The sequence below is a fragment of the Coenobita brevimanus genome, chromosome 110 (genome assembly GCF_032717465.1).
Source record: "Coenobita brevimanus isolate Jiangsu-jjx chromosome 110, ASM3271746v2, whole genome shotgun sequence".
In the NCBI taxonomy this organism is placed as follows: domain Eukaryota; kingdom Metazoa; phylum Arthropoda; class Malacostraca; order Decapoda; family Coenobitidae; genus Coenobita; species Coenobita brevimanus.
Window position 1 is genome coordinate 41,778,742 of NC_137063.1, and position 22,306 is coordinate 41,801,047.

The 22,306-nt window shown below is 40.5% G+C and overlaps 1 protein-coding gene across 1 annotated transcript in view; it reads right to left on the bottom strand.

The window, feature by feature from the left end:
- LOC145417372 (microtubule-associated serine/threonine-protein kinase 3-like) overlaps window positions 1-22,306 on the bottom strand; it is a 254,880-nt gene that overhangs the window by 37,887 nt on the left and 194,687 nt on the right. Inside the window, exons 3-10 of the mRNA XM_080286045.1 lie at window positions 22,050-22,158; window positions 20,292-20,437; window positions 16,426-16,664; window positions 9,142-9,217; window positions 6,830-7,057; window positions 2,649-2,880; window positions 2,179-2,498; window positions 1,551-1,774 (exon numbers count right to left, since the gene is read on the bottom strand). Of these exons, the coding sequence (XP_080142171.1) occupies window positions 1,551-1,774; window positions 2,179-2,498; window positions 2,649-2,880; window positions 6,830-7,057; window positions 9,142-9,217; window positions 16,426-16,664; window positions 20,292-20,437; window positions 22,050-22,158 (1,574 nt within the window). The remainder of the gene's footprint in view (window positions 1-1,550; window positions 1,775-2,178; window positions 2,499-2,648; window positions 2,881-6,829; window positions 7,058-9,141; window positions 9,218-16,425; window positions 16,665-20,291; window positions 20,438-22,049; window positions 22,159-22,306) is intronic.

A 22,306-nucleotide genomic window follows, 5' to 3' on the forward strand; every position in this document is an offset into this window, starting at 1 on the left:
AAGACAAATGTACTTATTGCATTGTTGTTGTTATGCCACCCCAATCTGTTTGATTGGGCAGACCCATCAACCACTTGCAAACAACGACCCTGTAGGGCTGTCCCAGGCAGTGAACTGACATTCCCATGTGGCTGACAATGCCTCGCCATGGCACGGAGCTGGGATTAGTGTGGAGGTTTGGTTCCTGGTAGATGCTATATTTGTCTCTCCACCCAGTTAACAGGGACACCACATAAGTAATGCCCCCAGTTAAAAACAGGGGTGCCAACCATTGCAGTGTGGATCTTCCTATATACTTCATTCATTCTTTTATGCACCTAGCATGAATTACTCATCTGTCAACTAACAAATATACAAGAGCAGATATGATTTCAAATGACTGAATCAGAATTCAGTACCTGGTACATTCACAAATATTGAGTGCAAAATCAGGCATAAATAGTTTATAATAATACTAACTTTCTAATGATCCTTCATCACCTTTATTTTCAGTTTCCAGCCTATTTGCTATGTGGTATGGGTCAGACAATTTCACCTGATAGCACTCCTCCACCCTGCTCTGCTTGTACCAGCCCACTAGTAATTCCTCCAGACTATAGGTCAGAACAAACTACCCTGTCCATGTCGAGTACAAAATTTTTACCCATTCATTCATCATCCAATCATGTAATGCCACATCAGGAAAGTAATAGCCCAAGACTTGACAACTCAGTCCAGATACTTATGGCAAGGGTGACCAGTCGCTTGTCCTGGGTGGAATTATGTGAGTAGTATATTCCAATCCCCATGGTATAGGCTTTATTATCACTTGGTGTCCATTTGCTACAAATATTATCACCACCCAACATAATAAATGGTTTCCTGAAGTACAAGAAATTATCAAGCTTACAACCTGGTGTCAGCTACAGGTGTGTGAATGGTGAGTGCCCTCATCTACCAAAATTATTACTGCTCACCATCCACTCACTCGATGTACGAGTAGTGCTGCTCTCAGGTGTCTATCCTTTCCTCTCCATCCTTCCATTCTCTTCTGTCTTTCTTTCCTTATCCTTCTGCCTACAGGCAACTTTACACTCCCTCTTCTGTCTTTCTTTCCTTCATTCTTTCCACTTCCTTCAGCCTGTGGGTGACTCTACACTAAGTGACAAGCCAAATGGTTTCCTGTGCACCAGGAAACCATTTACTACGCTGGGTGGTAACCATATAACCAAATTTTGGCGCCTGGTGGTTTAGTGTGTAATTATTGCGCTCCAATCAGATTGAACTGGTGAAGGTTTATATCCAAGGGGTGGTTGGGGTTGATTGCTCATGTAATGCCACTCAGGGATGAGTGAGGCTGGTCACTCTCATCTTAAATGTCGGGACCAACTGCCTAGACCCGGGCCCCTACGCTCCTCATGGGGCAATGTAGGATTGGATGATGGATGGATGGATGGATTAAAAACTACAAAGCTAAGCCAAGTGAGTATAACAATTTTCACTTACAAAAAAAGAAAAAGTTTCACTGTGCATATTCTTATGTTTTTTTCCGATGAGTCCAATTAACTCACCTATGCAGATACTCCACAGCCAAGACAGTTTCAGCAAAGTAGAATCTGGCCATGTCTGGCGGGAGGGGACCCATGTTCTTAAGTAGCGTGGCACAATCTCCCCCCTCCACATATTCCATCACTAAACACAGGTGACGCTTCGTTTCAAAGCTGCAGATCATTGACACCACAAATGGATTGTCTGTGAAGCTCATTATATCACGCTCATTGAACACCTGCTCCACCTGTAGGGGGTTGAATAAAAATAAAATATCATGCATAATCGAGTAAGAAAACCCATCAATATCCAGAAAACACCTTGATTAACTAAGGTGAACGCAATTAATATATCATTTTACACATACACTTATCTACATAACCACAGGTCCCATTTTTCACATGGGTAGGGGAGTTCTGATAGCAAACCTAAAATCCCTTTCAGATATGATTTTGAGAGGACAATATACATATCGGTACAGTTTTTTAAGACAGTAATTTATGTCTAAAATGCATCTGCAGTGGTATAGCTACTCTACACCAATCACCTCTCCAAGTGTCCATCATCTTTCTATAGGGCTACATAAAATTAAGGACAGTAATATTCTACAGTGTAGTACATTATTATACAGGTGAAACTTCATCAACATGCCTGATTCCGCAGCAAGAGATTGTGCTTGCTGATTTTCTTCATGGCGAAGCGCTCTTTACTGGTCTTATGCCTCACCAGATAAACTGCCCCATAGGCACCATTGGATATCAACTTCACATTCTCATAATCATCCTCTTTTGGTGTGGATTTGAATGGAGTGGATGAGGAAGGAGGTTGAGAGGATGAAGATGAGGAAGGGGAATATTCTGAGGTGGGTGTCTTATGCATGCTACCAGATGTCCCACTGCCTGCTGCCCCACTTCCACCACTGCCAGTGCTGTCTTCTGCATCTCCATCTACTGCTATATCATCACTCAGCTCTGTAAGTCACAGACCAGAAAGATAAAATAAAGAATAATGCCATATTCTCAGTTATAAACAAAGGGGATTAATAAAAATACTTTATGTACAACTGTACCATACTGGGGAAAACTATCATTCATGCCCCTGAAACCAGAACCTTCCCTCACCAGCAAGAGGGTCCCTGTTGAGTCCCAGTTTGGTGATGATGTACTGAGGTATGTCTGTTTTGATGCCCTGGTTGGTCCTTGCCTGGCCCTCAGCTTGCTCTAGCAGATGATAGAATTCTTCAGGATCAAACTCGAGGCACTCTAAGAGTCTGGCTGGTCGGGATACGATAAGTAGGAGTTTCTTGATGAGGGAAGTAAGATGAGCTGCTGCATCAGGGGACTTGTCACGTGTCTGTGGATGGGGGAGACATCATTAATTATAATGACATTAATATGCCATGAATTAAAATACAACTATATAAATGATATAATCTTTTTAATGTTTAACCCTCACACTTACCTATGACAACCTGGGTCATCATGCATTTGTCAGCCTCTAACGTCAGTATGATGACTTTGCCCGTCACCTGATGTAATTTCTAAAGAAATACTGTATTTAGGGAGTTGTCATTTTTGTTGGATGATGGGCAAAAGTGGGCGGAGCTAAAAATGCCACAGCTAGTGGGTGTGTGCTCACTTGGTTTGCTTGGCTCAGTGTGGTGTGAGGTTCCTCACAGGTAGAATGTACAGCTCTTGACCTCTCGCCAAACACTTATGCTCCTTTTTCTCGTGTATATGTGTGGCATTATTATTTAAGAAAATATGTCAAATAATGCATTATTGGAAAGGAAATTTATTCTGCTACGTATTAAAGTAAAAAATATTATTACTTCTTGAATAGTTTTTTTTTTGGTGAATATTTTTTTAAAGGACAGTGTAAAACTTTAGCATGTCAGCTAACTTCTACTCACTTTTTTTGCATTTTATTTCCTATATATTATCTCTTTGGACAATGTACGACAGAGAAAAACTCTTCATCTTCAAAATGAGACCAAAGTGGTCTTTCTATGAAGAATAGTAACTTTCCTATGAGCGTTAAAAATAAAATATCTCTATGCGACTGTTTAGAAAGCTTTCGAGCGAGAGTTGCGCACACAGCCAGAATTTACGCTCCTCCCTTTACGGGATAGAGTCAATGGCTCCTTCTACTAATACTGTACCGTCTATCTATCTACAGCCAGACACCAAGATCCCATATGGGGTGGCCATTTGTCTTTGGGTTAGTTGTTTTATGGGGAGGGGCACTAACCCTCTGCCAACCCACTTACTGACACAAAGGGAACACATATGACTTGGTTATATGGTTATGTACTGTACAGTAAAACCTCAATAAGTCAACCTTGCAGAAGGGGGAATTTCCAGTGTTGAACTTTTACCGAGGTGTGACTTAGTGCTTGTTCAAAGGGTTACATTTTAGTTTCTTATATTCCATCTATCCACCCATCATCCAAACCTACGTTGCCCTATGAGAAGCGTAGGAGCCCGGGGCTAGGCAAGTTGGTCCTGACATTTGAGATGAGAGTGACCAGCCTCATTCATCCCTGAGTACCATTATGTGAGCAATAAATCCCAACCCCCCCTTGGATATAAAACTACACATGTTCAAACTGACTGGAGCACCATAATTACCTACTAAACCACCATGTGCCATAATTTGGTTATATGGCTGAGATTGTGGTGGATGGAAGGGTGCAAGGAATAAATGTGTTGGGAGAGTTGAATGATTCTTTGATCACGATGGAGAAAGTGCAGGAGGAAGCAAAGGAGATGAAAAAAGGGAAACCTGCAGGTATGGATGGGTGTGCTGTGGAATGCCTGAAGGGTGGTGGAGCAACTATTGTTGACTGGTTAGTAAGATTGTTGAATGTGTGCTTTGTGAAAGGTATGGTGCCAATTGACTGGGCACGTGCTGGTGTGGTCCCGTTGTATAAAGGTAAGAGTGATAAGTATGAATGTACTAACTTTAGGGGTATAAATCTGTTGAGTGTTGTAGGTAAGGTGTATGGTAGAGTGATAATTAAGAGAGTTAAAGAGGGTACAGAGGGAGTGATTGGTGATAAGCAGTGTGGCTTTAGGAGAGGGATGGGATGCGTGGATCAGGTGTTTGCTGTGAGACAAGTGTGTGAAAAGTATTTAGTGAAAGGCAAGGATGTGTTTTGAAGCATTCATGGATTTTGAGAAAGCATATGATAGAATTGATAGGGAAGCTTTGTAGACTGTTTTAAGAATGTATGGACTTGATGGTAGGTTACCAAAAGGGGTGAAAAGTTTTTATGTAAATAGTAGAGCGTGTGTAAGAGTGGGAAGTACTGTGAGTGACTGGTTTCCCATGGGAGTGGGGCTGCGGCAGGGATGTGCGATGTCACCTTGGTTGTTTAATATTTATATGGATGGTGTTGTAAGGGAGGTGAATGCAAGAGTTTTAGGTGGAGGTCTGAGTCTGGTGAATCTTGATGGTAGGGAGTGGAATCTGAAGCAGCTGCTGTCTGCAGATGATACTGCAGTGGTGGCTGATTCGGAGGAGAGATTGAGACAGTTGGTAGAGGAGTTTGGAAGGGTGTGTGAAAGGAGGAAATTGAAAGTAAATGAGAATAAGAGTAAAGTGATGAAATGTACCAGGTCGGTAGATGGTAGGAGGATGAATATAGTTTTGAATGTTGAGTTGCTTGAGGAGGGAGAGTGTTTTAAGTATTTAGGGTCACATGTCGCTGTGGATGGAAGAATAGATGCAGACGTAAAGTTTAGAATGAATGACGTAGGAAAGGTGCTGGGAGGAATGAAAAAAGTGTTTAGATATTGTTCGCTTAGAATGGATGTAAAGAGAAGGCTGTATGAGGGTGTTGTGGTACCGACTGCATTATATGGGGCTGAAACATGTAATATGGGTGTAGCAGAGAAGAAAAGTTTGAATGTAATGAAGTGTCTGAGGAGTATGTATGGAGTGACGCATATGGATTGAGAAATGATGAAGTGCAAAGGAGAATTGGAGTTGTTCGGGAGATGGCTGATTGAGTTGAGCAGAGGGTGTTGCGATGGTTTGGGCATATGGAGAGAATGGATAATGAACGATTGGCCAAAATGATAACTAGATCTGATGTGAGAGGTGTAACGCTGAGAGGGAGACCCATGAATAGGATGAATGGACAGCGTGAAGAAAGCACTGGATGCGAGAGGGATGTCTGTTGAAAAAGAAAGAGTGGCTGTGTGTGACAGAAATAATTGGAGGGAAATTGTGAATGAATAAATGATGACACAGCCCTGAGGGGATATTCTCCTGCATTTGGTCTGACCAGCTAATTAGGTCAGGTGCAGGTTAGGGGATGGGTCTATTGTGAAGTGGCAGGGGTAAACCAGCTCTGCTGCTGATGTCACTGATTACACTGCACAGTTGACCCTCGCAAGGTGTGGTGCGGTGAGGATCTGTCCCTTCTTCCCTCTGGGGCTAAGATGCGAATGAATGACTGAGTGGATGAGTAAATTGGGAGTGTGTCGTCCTGTCTCGGCTACCTCCCTTTCCTTGGGGGAAGCAGCCTAGGTATATAGATAGACAGATAGGTTACCACCCAGCATATTAAATGGTTTCCTGGTGTACAGGAAGCCATTTGGCTTGTCATTCAGCGCAGAGTCACCAACAGGCAGAAGGAAGAGGAAAGAATGAAGGAAAGAAAGACAGAAGAGAGAGTGTAGAGTCACCAGTAGGCAGTATGAAGAGGATAGAATGAAGGAAATAAAGACACAAGAGGAAGGATGGAAGAAATGAAAGGGCACACATTGAAAGTAGCACTACATCGAGTGAGTGGATGATGAGCGCCCCCACCTACCATCACACTACACTTCAAGTGCTACATTTTAGTTTATTATATTCCATGTGTTACATTTTATTTTAACTGACTGTAAAGTGAAGTAAATAAGTGCATAACTTTACATAATTAAGTAACTGTTACACCCTCTACCTATTCAACCTCCTACCCTATCCTAGTCTATGACATGCACCAAATTGTTTTTATTGTTTATTTATATTGCTTTATACATGCTTCTTTAGTTTAATGTTAATAAACAGGTAATAACATATAATTTGCAACTATTGGGGGGGTAATATAAGTCTTTTTGCAATTATTTCCAGTTAGTAGGAAAATTCAATAAGTCGAACTACCCTTGAGCCCCATATAGTTCGACTTGTGAAATGTTTACTGTATTACTAAAATGAAGTTTTAAACAGAAAAATGTTCTTGATGGTGCATACATTTTTCATATGAATTTAAAATACTGAAGAATTACACAATAGAACAAAGCAACCTCACCTCACACAGAAGTTTTTCCAAATTCTCAGACAGCTCATAGAAGTAGCGACTGGTGATTAACTTTTCCTGGGATTTCTGCAGACAGTCCTTAGCCATTTCAATGACTTGGTGGTGAACAAAACGTGCAATTGCAACTCCATCTTGGGCAATGTCTGGGCTGCCCTGGACTTCCAATGTGCGGTTGTCCTCAATGAACGTGTTGAGCCGCTCTTCCATCTGCTGTGTTGCCTGGGAAGGGGATATGGAAAGTTATTGAAAATACAGTACTACTTACAAACTAGTTGTAGCATATATAGAATTTATTGTCCTTTTACCCTCTCACTATGATAATATTGCTTTTACTTTATTACAGTTCCTGTCAATTACTTTATTCAGCAATGGAAAAAACTTTTTGAAAAGGAAAAAAGTCTTACTGAACAAGTTCAGTACAAGGATGCATTTATAAATCTTAATTCCCTCTGGCACACATATGCTTTTCCAATGTACTTGGGATGAATATTTCATTAAAACCTGAATCAGAAATGACAGGTCTCGAACCCTACACTCGCTGCACACACTGTACTTCAGGTTAAAAAAAACTGATTCATTTACATAGTCACAGACTACAGAAAAACCTAAAAACAGATCAAGGTTCAGTGTTTTAAATAACAAAGCACTGCAAATCTCATTCTTTAATGTAATGAAATGATTACCATCCTCAATAGTGAAGCTGATATTGTTTTCAGTTTGTATGTCTGTGTGTCTGCTGGCATGATAACTTCACAACCGCTCAAGATATCATCACAAAATTTTACAGGTGTGCGGTAGGGGAAAAAAATCGATCACGGGTTCAAAATTGGTGAGTGTAGGTCAAGGTTTGTATGTCAGTTACCACGATAACTTCGCAACCGCTGAAGATATCATCACAAAATTTTACAGGTATGTACTGTAGTAGGGATGAAAATCTCCCACGAGTTCGAAATTAGTGAAGGCAGGTCAAGCTCATGGTCATATTCCCCCCTTGGGGGGGTCTCTAGTTAATGCCCGAATGGGATAATATAACTACAACTAGTACTAAATTATTTTTTCCCTTTGACGAGAGACTTTACAAGCTGAACAGACAAAACTCACAGTATACTCATCTTAAAAGTGGCTCACCGAAAAACTGCAGTGCAGTTTCAAGAAGTGCACAGATGCGAAAAGATCATGGATTTAAATAGTAAAACCATACTATAATGGACTAACTGGGACCTAAGCCATTCCGAATAATGTAAAAATCCAATAAAAGCAACATCTGGACTTCCCCCTGCTACCCCAAAATTCTGATATATCAGACATTAGTTTGGATCACACCAATGGTTTTTCGCTACAACTGCTGTGCTGTACTGAATTATACAGTACATTCACTACAATAATCAAATGGTACAAGTAGGTGGGGGAGCTCACCATCCATTCACTTGATGTAATGATGCTTTGGGTGTCTGTCCTCTCCTCTCTTCCTTCCACTTCTGTTCTTTCATTCTTTCCTCTTCCTTCTGCCTACAGGTGACTTTACACTCCCTCTTCTGTCTTTCTTTCCTTCACTCTTTCCTCTTCCTTCTGCCTATGGGTGACTCTACACTAAGTGACAAGTCACATCCTGTACACCAGGAAACCATTTACTATGCTGAGTGATAACCATATAACCAAATTATGGTGCCTGGTGGTTTAGTGGGAAATTAAGGCACTCCAATTGGATTGAGCCTGTGTAGGTTTACATCCAAGGGATGGTTGGGGTTTATTGTTCACGTGAAGCCACTCAGGGAAGAATGAAGCTAATCACTTTTCAATGTCAGGACCAACTTGCCTAGCTCTGGGCTCATACGCTCCCTATGGGGCGGATGGATGGATACTGTACTGTACACTGACACACATGTCTTTTATTTACCTTAATGTGGTGAAGCTGAAGTGGTCAGGAAGTCCGGACCACTTCTGGCTCTATCGGACTTTTTCTGATATATAAGAATTTAGTCTGGTCAGCTCCTTGCTTCCAGTAAAAGCAAATTTCGGTGTATTGAGGTCCATTATACTGAGGTTTTATTGTACATCAGTAACCAGACTAACTGGTAGTGAGTGCATTAGCACACAGTTTATTCTTGGTGCCTCCTGACAATTTTATTCGCCATGAGGGAAACTTTTCATAGTGAAAGGGTCAATGATGGCTGTAGTCAACGTCTCCAGCTTGAAAAATCTCTCCTATGCTAAATAACATTGTCAGGGGCTGCAAGAACAACTTACAAAACATGTCACTGGGCTGGGGGGGTGGGGGGGATGTCACGTGATAACTGACTGACCTTGGGGAAACGCTCCTTATAGAGTGTGTTCATCATGATGATCTCATTGTCCACCACAGGAGAACGAATGGGACTACTGTATGGACAAAACAACAAAATTACTTAACTACTGTTCTTTGCATTAACATTCACAAACTTGGAAAAAAATCAATATACAACTTTGAGAAATTTCATGAACAAAAACATACACAGGTCTGGTCAAGAAAAAGCCAGATGATGATTATTAGTACATCACATGAAATAAAAATAATACATACAGTTGTATGTAATAGTAATTGTTCAACAAAATGGTAAGAAGTACTGTACTTATTACCTCTTTGGCCATTGAAAATATAAGCAAAATGCACTGAACAACACAATAACGAAGAGGAATAAATTGCTGTGATCCAGAAACGTTCATCCAAATCTGATACTACAGTCTTACAATCAGCAGGTGTACTGTAGTCTCTTGCATAATCCAAGGAGGTAATGAATACACTATATCTAACTGCATGGTAATGGAATAATAATAATAATAATAATAAAAATAATAATAATAATAATAATAATGTCACCTGAGAAAGACAGTCAATATTATAATAAAACTGAGATTACAATAGCGAAGAGCTTGCATAAAATAATTCCATCATATGGGGAGAGAGAGAGAGAGAGAGAGTTATGCTGCGCTAAAATAACTGTCCCTTATATCAAACAGCATTAACAAAATGACATAGTCAATAAACAGTTGTAAACTTTGAAAAATAATGGATGAAATACACATATGACAAAAATATACTGAATAATATTACACAGACTCCTATAAGTGCACAATTTAAAAAAGGCATACTCTAAATACTAATTAACTGCAGAAGACATTCATTAATAACTCCTAAAGTATCATACTACCTTATTTGTTTGTACGGAATCCCTTAACATTATATCACTGACGTTATTTGTTTTTGTATAAGTGCACTGAAGCTACAGTACTAATAACACAGTGTACATACATCAATCAACTATTACTACAGAAGGACAGTACATGCTGTGCTCTCGATCCTGCCGTGTGCCCATGCTCTGTAACAGTGCAGGGAGTCCTGTGGATTGTAGTCACTACGTAAAGTTCAGTGCTTGGCACTACACTGTAGGTTTAATCTTGTAAAGTATCATATACTACACCATTAACAATATAACACCATGTAAATGTAATGTGCTGTACCTAATTTTAAGCAGCAAAATACTCTGTACTGTTTTTTTGAGATTCTCAAGACACAGAAACTAGGACGACAGTGTACACCTTCAAAAAGGTAAATGACTGAATATAAGACATACAACATCAACTGAAGTAAGGAAGTATCCTGGAAACAATATTTTATTAAGTACAGTATCAATCAAAAGATATTTTATACATACTGCAAGTGAAAGAAACTGCTCTATTCTTAGCGCCAGATTGTCTTACTGTGAAGTTCAAATGGAATTAAGTTTATAATATAACTGACACTTTAGTTATGCTGATGCTTCAACAATTGTTATAAGCCTGCTACAATCGTAGACTGTCATAAAGGCAATGCTAATGGTGAATATTGCATGTATGTACAGTGATCTCTCCATCTACATTAAATGATGCAGGACTGGCTCAACAGTTTATAAATATTTTTGGTTATAACTCGAAAAAAAAAAAAAAAGTGTTAAGCAAGTTTCCAAAATCTATCTATCTATCTATTGCCAGATGCCTCAATCCCATTTGGGGTGGCCACAAACAAATCGCCTCCAAGTCGCCCTGTCCCCCGCCATTTCACTGCCCTGCTCCCAACTCACACCCCCCTCTCTCATATACCTCTCCACCCCATCCCTCCATCTCATCCTCGGCCTCCCCCTCCCTCTTCCCCCCTCCACCTCACTCACATACACTCTCTTCGTCAGTCTTTCACCCTTCATCCTCTCCACATAGCCAAACCACCTCAGTGTGTTCCTCATAAGACTTCCTATCACATCCACATCAACACCACAACGCTCCTTTATATCCTCATTCGTCAGCCTGTCTCTCCATGTGACTCCACAGGCTCCTCTTAAATAACTCATTTCCACTGCTCTCACTCTTGACTTGTGTCCTTCCAACAATGTCCAAGCTTCACTACCGTACGTTAGAGTTGGTATCACAATACTGTCATGTAGTAACTTTTTCACTTCCATGCTCACTTCCCTGTTTCTTATCACTGCTTTCAAAGAACCAGCAACCTTTCTTCCCTGCTGTACCCTTTCAAGCACTTCACCCTCCAAACCTCCATCCTTACTCATCACACTACCCAAGTACTTAAACGTACTCACATTTTCCAATTCCTCACCATCCAACCTCGCTGTACATTCACTAACTTCACCTCTCTCAAAGACCATCACTTTACTCTTCCCTACATTCACCTTTAGATTCCATTTCTTACACACTCTCTCAAACTCATCCACCAAGCCTTGCAGCTCCCCTTCGTCTTCACTTAACAACACAGTATCGTCTGCAAACAACAGTACAGGGAGTTTCCAAACACTATCCTCTCTCACCAGGGCCACTTCAACATCCACTACCCTACCTTGTACCTCTTTTATTACCCCATCCATGTACAGATTGAACAACCATGGAGACATGACACATCCCTGTTTCAACCCAACTTTCAAAGAGAAAAATTCACTTAGTTCACCATCCACACGCACTGCAGCCTTCGCACCATCGTACATACTCTTCACAGCATTCAACAACTTCCCATCTACTCCATATATTCTTAACACTTTCCACAATCCTTGTCTATCCACCCTGTCATATGCTTTCTCCAAATCCATGAAAGCCGCATACAACTTCTTTCCCTTCTCTAGAAACTTTTCCACTAAAGATCTAAGAATGAATATCTGATCTACACAACCTCTTCCCTTCCTAAAGCCTCCCTGTTCTTCTCCAACTAATTTCTCTGTTCTTTCTCTAACTCTGTCTATAAGTATCCTACCATACACTTTTCCTATTATACTAAGAAGACAAATGCCCCTATGATTACCACAGACTTCTTTTTCCCCATTTCCTTTGTACAAGGGAATAATTATACCTGACTTCCAATCCTCCGGGACTCTACCTTCCTCCCAGGCCAATCTGCACATCTTCCACATCCATTCTACAACTATCTCTTCCCCATGCTTCAGCATTTCACCACACACTCCATCAATTCCTGGGGCTTTCCCTGATTTAACTTTCTTCAATGCTTCCACAACTTCTATCCTACTGATTTCTTCCTGTCTTCTCACCTCCCTCCTTCTCCCAGCCATTCCCCAGCCACTTATACTCGCATTACTTCCATCCTCTACGTTCAACAATTCCTTAAAGTGTTCTCTCCATCTGTTCACTTTTTCTCCCTTCTCCACTAGTAATCTACCATTTTTAATCTTTCACTCCCCTGCTAACTTCACTTCCACCCTGTCTTACTCTTTTCACTTCTCTCCAGAACATTTTCTTACAGTCCCTCCACTTTACACTCAAATTCCTTCCAAATTCCTCATCCACTCTCTTCTTACTCTCTCTTACTAATCTTTTCACCTCTCTCTTTCTTTCTACATATAACTCTCTCTTCCGCCTCTCAACTTCTTCCACACCCCTATTTCTCATCCATTCATTTTATGCTTTCTTCTTTAGTGCCACAGCCTGTTTCACCTCTTCAGTCCACCACGCTGTTCCTTGCACCCCCCTCCATCTTCTCTTCCTTCCACACACCACATCACATGCTGCACCTATTTCTTCTGTAAATATCTTACACACACCTTCCACGTCTCCCATCTGCTCCAATTCATATTTGTCCAACCGTTCCTCCACTTCTCTCTTATACTCTGCCTTTTTCTCATCTTCTTGTAACCTTTCCACTCTCCTTGCAACTACTCCTTCCTCTCGTCTTTCCCTTCTTCTATTCCTCCATCTTACTTGCATTCTAATTCTGGCCACCACCAAGTAGTGGTCAGAAAGTCCACTCCCCCAACCTCTATACACTCTTGCATCCTTTACACATCTTCGCATCCTTTCATCCACACACACATAATCAATCATTGCCTTCCTTTTATTCAGTTCACCACCCACCCTTCTCATCACTCGCCATGTATACCTGTGGATCATTTTATGCCTGAAGAGGGTATTGGCTATCACCAACCCCCTCCCAGCACAAATGTCCACTAACGCACTCCCATTCTCATCTATCTCAGCAGGCACACCCCACTCACCCACTATTCCATCCACCTTCACATTCCCAACTTTACCATTCATATCACCAATCATAAACACTCTCTCATTCCTTCCAAACTTTTCCATGCACACTTCCACATTTGTCCAGAACTCTTCTCTCACTCTTCTATCTATCTATCTATCTATTGCCAGACGCCTCAATCCCGTTTGGGGTGGCCACAAACAAATCGCCTCCAAGTCGCCCTGTCCCCCGCCATTTCACTCCCCTGCTCCCAACTCATACCCCCCTCTCTCATATAGAAAAATAAAATTACATAAATGTTTCTCATCTTAAATGTCATGACCAACTTGCCTAGCCCTGGGTTCCTGCATTCCTCTATGAGGCAACGTTGGATTGGATGATAGATGGATGGATGGATGGATATTTTCCCACCAGGTGCTTTTCAAGCCAAGGCAAAATGAACAAGACATGGTATCTATATACAGTATTATGCGCACAGTGCCACAACCAAATTCTTTGCTTTTATACAAGTATGGAGATGCTTCGCTAATACAAACAATTGAAAAATCAATACCCATATTCCATTATGACTACAATCACAAATGACAAACAGTTTTTAAATACAGTATTGGAATTTTGAGGCTGGGTAATTTAATGATGATCCAGTGTCACCCAATCTGGTATACTAAGTTTGGCAAACCATTTGTTCAGCACCTGTGGTCCAAGCACCCCTACATCTCATGGGACTGAACGGTTGACTTTCTCTTTTCTCCGACTCATGTCACCTAACAGATCTATGAGCTCCACTCTGGATTTCCCCATCTCATGTGAATATGGAAAACTGGGTTTGAATGATGTTGATGAAATTGTACAGTATTTAGTTACCCCCACTTCTCAGCCAAACAAAATCATCGTGTCAACCAAAACAAAATACTTAAGGTCAGTGACCATATGCCTGATAAAGGGTTAATATATGTATCCTTCCTATCATCAGGTGCCCTTGCAACCTGAAACCCATTATTTTGTTACTTTCTTTCTCTTCTCCTTTATGAATATCACAGTTCCTCCATTCCACATTCATTCTACATACACTAAAATGAAAGCTATTCCTTCATCTACAGGTCAGATGGATATCTAGCAGAAAACGTATATGGCTTCAATATACTGTAATTGTCCAGGGTGGCCAGTATAGGAGCTCTTCTTGAAAAACAATCAGTTGTCTGGCATAATGTACTACAGCACAGATTGTAGAGAAATCACTGTACAAAAATAATTCATCTGTTCCATTTTACTGATCTGGTATTTATTCACACCCTACAATATTAGAGAAAAGAAATAATATGCTAACTCATCATTACCAAAAAATTAATATCATCAAGAAGTTATCAGTAGCTACCAAATAAAACAGAACACAAAAAAAGCATGACGCACTAAATGGCGTTAGACATACTTGCTCTAGGACATTAGGTGTATGATCACATTTGTTCATAATTAGGCAACGTACCAGGTGACTCCTCGATAAACATCACACACTAAGACATGACCAGAGACAGAAAGCAGCTTGGGGACAGAGTAGAAGCAAAGAAAAATGTCAGCCACGCATGTCTGAGCCATCAGGAACTCATAGAGACTGAAGAAAGAGAAAGAAAGAGGGAGATGGAAAGGATGTGAGCTTGATATCTTACTCAAGTGTGGAGATGCAGAGCCAGGCCAGACTAGAGCCGCACAAGTGAAGAAAATAAAAAAAAATTATCATCAAGTCAAAACAAACTGATTATAAAGGTGTGTGCTACTAAAAGCAGCATATATCAATAGCTCTTTTAAGCATCAAATGCATCTTAAAGAGATAAATCAAATGCATCTTAAAGAGATAAATCTATTTCTTATGAAAAAGGCTTATACATTGCTATTGCATAAAACATGTACAGGACATTAAAAAAAAAAAAAAAAAAAAAAAATACTAGTGGCTATTGCTTGCATCTTACAGAATATTTTATACGCAGAGGTTATGAGTTGGGTGAAACATTAGACAACTGGTCTCACTAGTTATTAATGAGCCCAGCCAGTGGTTAGGTAAGAAAAAAGTGGTCTCCTGGAAGGCCAAATACTCTCAGATTATTAGCTGGTCACGACACACATACACACACGCTACATGGTGGGTAGTGTTATCTCATCTAATGGCTGTGAGACCAGTAATGTAGTCTCTGGAACAAGTTGAGGGAGCTACAAAAAACTTTTCCACAGCTTCTGTACCATCAAGAAACTACCAAGCTACAAATTTTAAGACTATTCATACTGACATATTACAAATATGGACATTGATAAGGGTAATATTCCAACACTACTGAAATTCTAAACAACTTCACAGTAAAATTCATAAAATAAAATATCCCAAAGATACTTGTAAAACAAGGCAATAACACTTTCCTCCCCCTGCTAACACTTTATACTTGCTACTGATTGCAAGGATGTTCTCGTATATCCTGCATTTATCTCCACAAACAACTTCCATTTCTTACCAAAAGAACAAAGATTCATTAATGCTGAACCTGATTAGCCAATTCCTCTCACCAAAAATGGAACACACTCAGGATTACTGAAATGCCTCTCTCATTTCAGTGATGCATTATTATTCAGTGAAATCCATGACAATGATTCTACCTCTCTTCATAATAAACCTAGGTAAATCATCACAAATATGACATACCAGTACATATCTTGGAGTCTAAGTGCATGAACATCAATTTACTGCTGAAAGAACCGTAAGCATGTAACACAGACGTGAGGGCCTGAAACAAGTGCAAAATCAGGAAGAAATAAAGGAAGAGGCAGGAGATTCTGCTTAACGTGATTACTTTATAATACTACTGTACTTACCAACCTGCAGAGAAGAAGGCCAGTGGGGTAAAAAAAAAAAAAAAAAAAAAAAAAAAAAGGTGCCACATATATGCAAGTTTATGAGAGTGATCCTTTGGTGAAGGAAGTGATACAGAAAACAAATTATAGGTCCCTCCATAAAGAAAAAAGTAATCAGGTGTGGTGATTAGATGAGGTACACTCTAACCAGTGAATAAACACAGATATCATGGCAAAAGCAACTAACCTAAGGGAGCGTGAACGAGGGCGATTCATGGGAGAACGGCGTCCATCCTCATCAATGGAAGGGTTGCTCTCTCCAGATGAAAAACGGCCAAGGTGGGCATGACGGACTTCATCGATGGCAGGGGAACCCACATTGGAGGAGGCTCCTGCTGCTGTTGCTGCTGCTGCTGCTGCTGCTCCAGCTCCTGCACCACCCTGGCCCCCAATCTGATGTAGTCTTTCTTGACTCGAGCACTGAGACTGGAAAGGAACGAAAGGAACAATAGTACAAACTATGCAATATACTACTTTACATACTTTATTTCAGAAACCTTTTGAATATCATTTTATAAATGCTGAATGCAAAATGCCCTATACTGAATATGACATGAATAGTTCACTATAAAGATACCTTTAAAGTTCTGTACAGTTTTATAAAACATCAGTATTGTTGCAGTGCTTTCAAATTATCCCAACCACCAAAAAAGTGGCTGGGTTTTGGACTTGGTTGGGGGGGAAAAACCAAGGCTGAAAAAAGCATCCTGCTGCTTTACATGTTAAATCTACCACTGATATACGATACCCCGTCTAACAATGGGTTTTTACCTAACCAGTTGCACTGTTAAATCGGGGTATACCTGTATTTACTGTACTATCTGCAAACCAGCTGAGTGGTGAGTGAGAGGAGGAGCGATGGCAGTCAGGTGAGGAATAAATTGCGGGGAAGCAGCTATATACAGGTATACCTCGATATACGATACCCCCAGATGCGATACCCGGCTTAACGATGGCGGTAGAAATACCACCATTACCTGCCTAACGATGGCCAAACCCAGTTGAAGAATGAGTTTTGATTTTTTTTAAATGATTTTGATGATACGAGGGGTGATTAGAAAGAAATGACAGTGAGTCCATAAACTTTTATTAGCATGAAGAACTATCAAACTATGACTCACATTCCTTCAAAGTACTCCCCTCCAACCTCTATGCAGCGTTCCATTCTCTTTCTCCACTTCATGAAGCAAGCGTGGTACTCTGAAGACGGTATACTTCGTAGTTCTGAAATGACGGTCCGTGCCAAGTCTTGGGTGCGATGAAATTGCTTCCCAGCGATGGCAGATTTAATTTTTGGAAACAACCAAAAGTCACAGGGAGCCAGGTCAGGGGAGTAGGGTGGGTGGGGGAGCAGAGTTATACCTTGTTGTTCCAGGTACTGCATAGTGAGGCGAGCTTTGTGGGGTGCAGCATTGTCGTGGTGCAGCAAAAGGCGAGACCAACGGCGGGTTGGTGCGGTGTTGGCCTTGTGTTCCAAGACTTGTGGAAGGACCTGGTCTGTGTAGTATTGGGCTGTGATAGTGGACTTTTCAGGCATCACATCCACGCATATTGGTCCTTGAGAATTGAAAAAGATGGTGAAAAGGCGCTTCCGGCTGCAAAATCCTTCCTTCAAAATCTGAGGTCGAGGGTCTTCATCGCCCAACCACACCATGTTTGACTGCTTGTCACGGGTTGTGAAGAATGAAATCCAACACTCATCTCCAGTAGCAACATCTGAGAACCGTTTTGGACCATTTGGTTCAAATTCAGCAAGCCAGACACGACAAATCCTCACCCGTTCAGCCTTTTGCTCATCAGTCAACAAATGGGGTATCCATCGACAACACTTCTTCCTCAGGTGTAATTGTTCATGCACGATGTCATATGCACTCCCATAACTGATATCAAGCTCCAAGGCTAAGAACCTAAGAGTTACAGTTGGATCCTCGTCAATGATGGACCGTGCACGGACAGTTGTTGCTTCGGTCACGGATGTCCGGGGGCGTCCAGAGCGTTGTTCATCTTTCAATTCAGTTTTTCCTGCTGTGAAAGCACGAATCCAGCGGGAAACAGTTTCCAGGGAAGGACTAGTGTCTGGATAAACTTGTAATAATTCCCCTCGAATCTCTGTTGCTTTCTTTCCCCGTTTCCACCTCGTAAAAATGTAGAACCTGCAGCCTTCTTTCGAGTAATCCATGTTTCTGGCCAGAGAGCAAAAACGAGAGTGAAGCATTCACTCACAACAATAAAACAAGAAAAGTCAGGCATACGGCGACAAGTTCAAACTCGTAAGGACAGGCAACTCTGCACTCTCCTTGCTCCCCTACCTCCCATCATTCAAGGTTTTCATGTTATAGCACGAACTGTCATTACTTTCTGATCACCCTTCGTAATATAGACTAAAACTGTGTGCTTCGGTTAATTTGTAAACTATTTTTAGACTTAGATTAATGTGTTTTAGCCATAGGTGGGATGAACATTGTCATTTTGGGGTACAGTTTACTAAGCTTGATTTTTTCCAGACTTATATTTGACGATTTTCATATTTTATTTGTTGGTTTTAGTGAGCTATTTACAGGTGCTAGGCTTAGGTTAGCTTCTTTTACAGCTGTTAGGCCATTTAGATTGGCTTTAAACTTGTTTTTGGGCTCATTTGGGTGCATTTTGGACTTGGTTGGGGGGGGGGACCCAAGGCTGAAAAATGCATCCCATTACATGTTAAATCTACCCCCATATACGATACCCCGCCTAACGATGGGTTTTTACTTAAACAATTGCATCATTAAACCAGGGTATACCTGTCTACAAGTGTGAGCAAGGGAGATGTGATAGTTGTACTGTACAACACTACTTTCCTAATCATTAGCTCATCAATAAATGCTAAAGACTGATTTTCTTAGTATAATTCTCCATGCAATTCATATGTATTTACTGTACATTATTAGAGTAAAACCTTGATATAACAGACTTCAATACATCGGAATTCGCTTTTATCAGAACCAAGGAACTACTGGATAAAATTCTTATACATCGCAAAAAGTCCAGTACAGTGGACTGCCTGACCACTTCAGCTATGTTCACCACAATAAGGTACCAGTATATAAAAGTCACGTTTATCAGTGTACAGTACAGTATTTATATATTTTATACCATTTGATTACAGTAGTGAATGTATAATACAGTATACTGCTGCAATCGTAGTGAAAAGTTTAAAAACCATTGGTGAAACCTAGACTAATGTCTGATATATCAGAAGTTCAGGTTAGCAGAGGGAAGTCCGGATGTTGTTTTTGTCGGAATTCTGCTTTTTTTGGAATGACTTGGGCCCCAATCAGTTTGTCATAGTGAGTTTTTGCTGTAGCTACCTGCAAACCAGCTGAGTGGCATGTGAGGGGTGGAGTGATGACAGTCAGGCAAGGAATAAATTGGCAGGCCGCAGCCGTATACACAATTGTGAACAAGGGGATCCTGATAATTCTACTGTATAACATTTCTTTCCGAATCATCAGTTCACCAATAAATGCTCAAGATTTATATTTTTGGTTTATTTTTCCATGTTTTATGAATGACAAATAATGTTTAACAAAATTAACTTACAGTGTGCATTTTGCACAACTGCACGACACTGCAATCACGTGTGTTACGTCTATGGGGTGTGTTTAAGAGGAGGTTATGTTTCAAATAGTATGTGTGGTCCTGGATACAAGTGGTACTGTATATACCACAATGATATAGCTTATGTATCAGCGTATATATTAGATGTCCAGAACAAATAAACAAACTTGAAGGTAAATTCCTCAGGCTTCATGGTTAACTGGAATTGTACCGTACAGTATTACTGTACTGTGTCAGTATTGTATGGTGCTTTATGCTTAGTTTTCATCTTTACTCATGGGATAGCTTTTAGGATAGAGGGTCGAGACGGACAGTAACACAATACAGTATCCGGCTCAACGCCAAATGCTTCCCAATTTACAGCACTACTATGCATTTAAGAGTTTTGAATGAAAATTTGATAATCAAGTGCATAATACAGGTAACATTACTTCAACACTGTAAGTTGAGACTTACGGATACATTGGAAGAGCCTGGTGTGGTGCCATAGCCAGAGGATGGGAGGGAGGCCACAGACCACCGCCGGCCATCACGACTTTTTACAGGAGCAAAAGCAAAATGTTGTAGCGGAGACATGTTGCGAGGTGACTCCATGGGGCTACCTGCAGGTGGGTGTCTTAATATTAGTATGGTACTGTAAGCTGTACTGTATGACACTGTGGCAAAAAATCATGAGGTAAAGCAACTCACATACTACGAAGAAAGGCCTGTATTCTCATTAGGATAGGAGGCTTCTAGCATCTATTTTTTGGTGATTTATCTTGAATATGACACCTCAGAACTATGATCAATTTAATATTATTTACATCTTTTTAATACAGGCAAAGATGCTATAAATAATAAAAATATCAACATCCCTTATGCAGAAATACACAGGAAAGTTACAAAACATCCTGGACTGATGAAAATACATGCCATGGCATAATACTGACTGAAAGATAATGAGTAAATTCTACATGTACTGTACTAAATCCAGTTCATTACCAAACACTGATGTAACAAAGTATTCTTCCCTGAAACAAAAACAAACTCAGTTCCTTATACAGTACAATATAGTTCAGTTACAATAAAGATACTGTACAGCAGGGGACAAAAGTTTACATAATACAGTACACTCTTTCACCTCTTGTATTTATTACTTTCCTCCACTGGTAAATATTCTGATACTGAGAGAGAATTCAGTGATGAGTGAGGCTGGTCACTCTCATCTTAAATGTCGAGACCAACGGCCTAGCCCCGGGCTCCTACGCTCCTCATGGGGCAATGTAGGATTGGATGATGGATGGATCGAAGGATGAGAGAGAACTGGCATATTTGTCTTCCTACAGACATGATGCATCAGGAAGGAATGTGACAAACTTAACCTAGGTGTGAAGTACACAAAGTGGAATACAGTAGTAGGCAATCTTTTGTCCATATCTGTAAAGATGACTAAAAAAAACTGGGGAAAACTACAAATTGAAGCAATAGAATTGGTGGCTTAGGACTGTAAGTACTGTAACACAAGGTAAGCAAGCTAACTGCTGTACTGGTACTGAATGTTTGAGGCAGAGATCGGCAGAGGTCACGAAGGTTCAGGTACAAGTTGTAAGGACTGCACTTACCCCCTTCACTCCTTCAGTTCAATCATATCATTTCATTTCATTCTTGCTAGTCTCAGATGATTTTCTTCATCTTAGCAGAAAATTTTAAAACTGGGGGGGGGTTTGATAAAGCCTCCATTCTCCCATTCATGAATGGAGGCCTAGCCTAGGTTGGATAAAATCATCTGGTTACACCAATAATATAAAGTATTTCATCAGAGTGGAGAGATTCAGAACTTATTTGTTTAGCTTTCATTTGGCAATAAGGATTGAAGAGGCCAGAAGAGGGGTAGATCAAAGGTGAAGGGACTGAGTTCAGAAGAACAGTACAGTACCGTACTTTATATGCGAAAGACTAAGGTTTGATGGAATGAGAGACTTCAATTGGGTTAGGATAGTTATGTGAAGGTATTTTTGTCACTGCATCCCTAGCTTATATGAAAGATGAGATTTAAGTGATACACAAGAAAGAGACATAGCTGCACAATGACTAAATTACAATGAAACAAAATACGACTCACCATGGGGATACGAGATTCAGATTCTGCGTAACCCTTTTCATGAGCACAAAATGTGATTAAGAACAGAGTTGACTAGTTGTGTGGCTGATGCTAAAAACCATTTGACTCACTCTGGCTGAGGGGGGAGTGACATCGTGGGAGGGTGGGTGAGGTGGTAGCAATGAAGCTCTTCCTCTGACCCGGCACCCGGTTCCCCCGACGCACCAGACTCAGCTCCTTCTGTAACCACAAATAAATATATAAGTAAAACAAAGAATATACAGAAGTCTTGTTTATTATGATTAATATTAATTTTTAATTCAGAGTAGTCTGTCAAAAATATGGTAAACATCAAATACTTGTACAATCTACAACCTAAAATGGGAGA